The sequence below is a fragment of the Scardinius erythrophthalmus genome (genome assembly GCF_964197995.2).
Source record: "Scardinius erythrophthalmus genome assembly, chromosome: 2".
Taxonomy (NCBI): Eukaryota; Metazoa; Chordata; class Actinopteri; order Cypriniformes; family Leuciscidae; genus Scardinius; species Scardinius erythrophthalmus.
Genome location: NC_138222.1, coordinates 25,196,220 through 25,200,836, shown reverse-complemented (window position 1 = coordinate 25,200,836; position 4,617 = coordinate 25,196,220). Strand labels below are relative to the sequence as shown.

Here is a 4,617-nt window from a genome sequence, read left to right as displayed (position 1 = left end):
GAAGATTGACAAGAGAGTGCCAAGGGCACCCTCGGCGGTGAGCAGACTGAGGATTCTGTGCCAGCGGCTGGGTGGAGGCAGCAGCAAGCCATCTGGGCAGAATATGCTTAATGGCCTCAGTCTCCTTCTGGGCGGCCAAGAACTGTTGGGTGAAGTCCTCGACTGCACCGCCAAAGAGGCCAGCCTGGGATATGGGAGAGTCGAGGAAACGGGTTCGCTCGGCCTCTCTCATATCGGCCAGGTTGAGCCAGAGGTGTCTCTCCTGGACCACGTTAGTGGACATCACCTGGCTCAGGGAACGTGCGGTCACCTTCATTGCCCGGAGAGCGGTGGTGGCACGCAGCTCATCTAAGAGCCCTGGGTCAGTTCTACCATCGTGCATGTCTCTGAGCATCCGTGCCTGATAGACTTGCAGGATGGCCATGGCATGCAAAAAGGCGTCAGCCTGCCCGATAAAGTTTTAAATATGAATATTTTTCTTACACAAACACATTGCTTTGCTTTAGAAGCCCTTTATTAACCCCCCAGAGCCGTGTTGAGCACTTTTATGATGGATGGATGCACTTTTATGGACTTCAAAACAGAAACAGCCATTCACTGCCATTATAAAACTTGGAAAAGCCAGAACAACTCCGATTGCATTCGTCTGAAAGAAGGAAGTCATATACACCTTGGATGGCTTGAGGGTGAGTAAATCATGGGCTAATTTTCATTTTCACAACTATCCCTTTAAGCATCACAAATTAAATGCATCACAACAAATATTAAAATGTATTAATTTAGCTTAAAATGCAACTTATTAAAACTTAAAGATTTATTTATCTGAAAACAAATTTAAATTGTACAAAATGTACTTCACATGAAGTAAATTTTGCGCATTTTAAGTACATTTTTGTACAATTTCAAAATTCCATTTACATAGATTAACTCAAAATTCTGTTACATAAAATTACTAAAATAATTAATATTTACTGAGGTTGAAACAAAATCCATTCATGCATATGAAATATAGGGAAATGTAAAATAATAACCAATAACAACATAAAATGATTTTGTAGAAGGACAGCTTTTATTGAATAAAGAATTAACATTTTAAAATGTATTTCAGGCATTTCTTAACTTGTGAATCTGCATCCGAAAAAATGCTTCAAAATAAATATCTACTACTGTCAAGAAGTGATGTTACATGGTAGAGAAACCAATATGAATATCTTTTAGCAATAAAAATATAACTAAACATAAACGTGTTTTAATTTATATATAAAAAAATTATTGCACATGCAGAGATGTGTAAAGTGTCCCCCGTTTTCAAAACAAACAGATGATAAAAACAAAAACACAATTAATTTGGTGTGTGACTTCAAAATGACCTGCATTTCCTTTCAAATAAATCAATTAACATTTTTGGTCATGTCAGGGAGTGCAACCAGTTCTGGGTTTATTAATAGTCACACAGAACAACTATTTTGTAAATATGAATGGCAAAACACGCATCTCAATCAGTGTGTCATCCATGGAAATTACACTTATGTTCATAGTTTGATAAATGTTCTCATCCAAATTCACTAGCACTAAGTCAAAGCCCTAAATTAACCGGAGTAGATGGCATATATTATAATTATAATTTCAAGACTCCCACTATGCCAAAGATCCTCACAAGGCCTAATCTTTAAAACTTACACCACAACTATATCCTACAAAATTAACCTCAGTAACATGGAAGACCATATTGAATTTTTCATTCATGATATTTACCTATGTTGCATGAAGCACAACGTAGATTAACAAAAACGTTAGTTTTGCATACAGTATTCTCTTAGGTTTACAGTGACAATATGGCAGCAACATATTTACAACATTCATAAATAAGAATATATTAAACATACATATCTAGTCTTGTGTTTTCCTTGTGTCACTATTACAGTTCAAACTATGCATTGAAAGCAATGAAACATAAAATGGGGGGTTGGTAATTTATTATACCCCTGTAATCAAATGCATTTCTGTGGGAAAAGGATAAAAGTAGGACAGATCTTACATTTATCCTTTTGGAATTCAATGGATTACGAGAGGCAGTTACCAGAATGGAGAGAGACGGTTAGACGGGAGGGTTGATAAGTTAGAGGAATTGTCTGGAAATGTCTGGAAAAAAGAAAAGTTGCTTTATAGCCATATTACTACTTAAAGGAGCACTTCACCCAAAAGTTAAAAATTTTTATTTTGGCATCACCTTCATGTCATTCCAGACCTCTATGACTTGAACCAAACGTGTTTGGTTACCAACATTGTTCTAAATATCTTATTTCGAGTTCCGCAGAAGGCAAACAGGTTTGGAATGACATGAAGGTGAGTAAAAAAATGACAGAATTTTCATTTGTGGGTGAAATATCCATTTAGACTCAACATGAAATCCAAACGGACTGGAACATCCAGCCAACACACACACAAATCTCTCCTCAGACAGAAGTGGCGAAGAGGAAGATCTGCAGCAAGGGCATCACCTTCAGGGTTGAGAGGTCAGCAAGAACAGCCTGCAAGAAGAAAATAATTGAAAATGGAAAAACGAAGATTCTTCAATCTTTAGTAAATCACCTTGCATGATTCATTTAAATACTATTCTCCCATACATTTGTCTGAAAGGGAAACTCCAAAAAAATCTATTTTTAATAAGGTCAGCCGCAAAAATAACCCTGTCCAGGCCCTTTCAGCGCTAAATTTTCATTGGGTATCTTTAAGTAAATCCTGACAGTAGGGTTTGCGCTGGAGCAAGCTGTTAGTAAATCTGGCCCATAGTCTGTAAAGTGGAGCAGAACAACGTCCCATCAGTCCTTGTTTCGGACTCTCATCCACAGACGCCTTTTCTGGGCGCGGGAAAAGGCGTTTTTACTGATTGATAAATATAAGCAGCATGGCACAAAGCTTCATGTGCTGGTTTGTTTCCTAAATTAGGACCCGAAAAAGATCAATATTAAGTCTGCTCTTTAAAACAAAGAAAATAAGCAATGTAGGAGAATGGTTAGTATGCGCAAACAGCGGGAAACTCTGTATATTCGTGAAATGTGCGCATGTCAAAATATCTATGTTGATTTGAAAGCTTGTAAACACGCACATGAACCGAATTACTTTATCTACCGGCCATGTAAACCCTACGTTCGGATTCATCTGAAACAAAAGTGCCGAAGTAAATAGCTACTGTAAATATTCATGAGAGAAGCATGCATTCAGATGTCACTTAGAACACAGAACGCATAACTGCCAATCCCGTTTCACAAAATGGCGCCTGGTGACCTGCACCGATGTGACTCAAGAGCTTGGAAGGTGCTAAGAGTGCATCCGTCTCAAAGGAGCCGTTTGGGGCGGGGGCCTTCAAGTTCTCAAGCTTCGGTCCTTATGGAATTGGAAGCAAATAAATTTAGAGTCCCCTATCAGGTTAACTTGTCTCCTCTAATGTTTCATGACCAGGCTTGGACTCTAAAAATACAACGTGTTATGATACTTTCTCCAGTAGAGGCCAGGTGGTACATAAGCAAGCAGATACTGTCCAGCAGCATCTTCACAGCGTTTTGGGGCCCGGGCCCGTGCGTCACTGCGGGTTACAGCTAGAATTAACGAAAGCAGGTCAGATGCACTTTTACTACAGCTGTCAATCAAGCAGATGCATGTGACTGCATCTGACAGTGCAGCCCTCTTAATGGCCATGGATGCTTCAACAAAAGTTGGACGTAGAAATTGTATAAAAAAAAAAAAAAAAGCTTTTGCAATTTAAAATACAGTAGATATTATGTCAAAAATATATAATCTGGTCTACGAATTCATATCACGTGAAGACTTGTGACCAATAGAAGATTGATGTGCCACAGCATGACCTCTGAATTAAAAGAACGCAACATTTTTGCAGTAAAGTGGAGTACATTGTATATTTTAAAGACATTGTAAAGACACCGCAGAGTGTGACGGCATATCACGACTGTTGCAGCATCAGTAGAATTTTCATGACCGTGGCATTGCAGTCAGGCACTTTCAATGGAAGTGAAGGGGCCAATTTTTGGAGGATTTAAAAGCAGAAATGTGAAGTTTATACTTACATAAATTTTTCGATTAAAACTTGTGTATTATTTAGCGGTGTAACCATATAGTGTCAAAATACGTCACAATACAAAAATGCAACAATATGTATTGTGGATAGTGACAATCTGTATTTGTGTATTACTGTGTGAGAAAAAATTCTGAGTTTTATTGTCAGTACAACATTAAACTACTAAATATAATGTTGAATATAATGTATAATAATGCAACTGGGGGATATTTGTGGGTCCTGATCATGCCAATCATGTTACCAGTCATGTCTTATGTTACCAATAAAAAAGTGGCCTAAATTATTTTAAATATATCTAGTCAGTGACAGAGTGCAAGCATACTCATCTAAAATAATTCTGTATTTTTTCAGCTTCAGAATCATGATTCATGAATATTTTTATTCTGGTGTCATTGTCCTGAGAATTGGGTTACCAGCACCAAGTCCAAGCCTATTCATTTACACCCCCAATGTAATACCACATTTAGCATTTTAAATCAACAGTACATTTTTTGTTAACCTTTTACCATATGTCTTGGAGT

At 37.7% G+C, this 4,617-nt stretch overlaps 1 protein-coding gene across 2 annotated transcripts in view; it reads right to left on the bottom strand.

Annotated features, from left to right (window-relative positions):
* Positions 1-1,054: 1,054 nt before the first annotated feature.
* Positions 1,055-4,617, bottom strand: part of tbc1d19 (TBC1 domain family, member 19) — a 29,559-nt gene continuing 25,996 nt past the window's right edge. Inside the window, exons 21-22 of one of the 2 annotated variants that reach the window (XR_014029362.1) lie at positions 2,405-2,531; positions 1,055-2,142 (exon numbers count right to left, since the gene is read on the bottom strand). Coding sequence is in view for 1 of the 2 variants with exons in the window: in XM_081355639.1 (XP_081211765.1) it covers positions 2,457-2,531 (75 nt within the window). In the remaining variant the exon portion in view is untranslated. Of the gene's footprint in view, positions 2,532-4,617 lie in introns of both variants that reach the window. The other variant, XM_081355639.1, reaches the window with a different exon arrangement.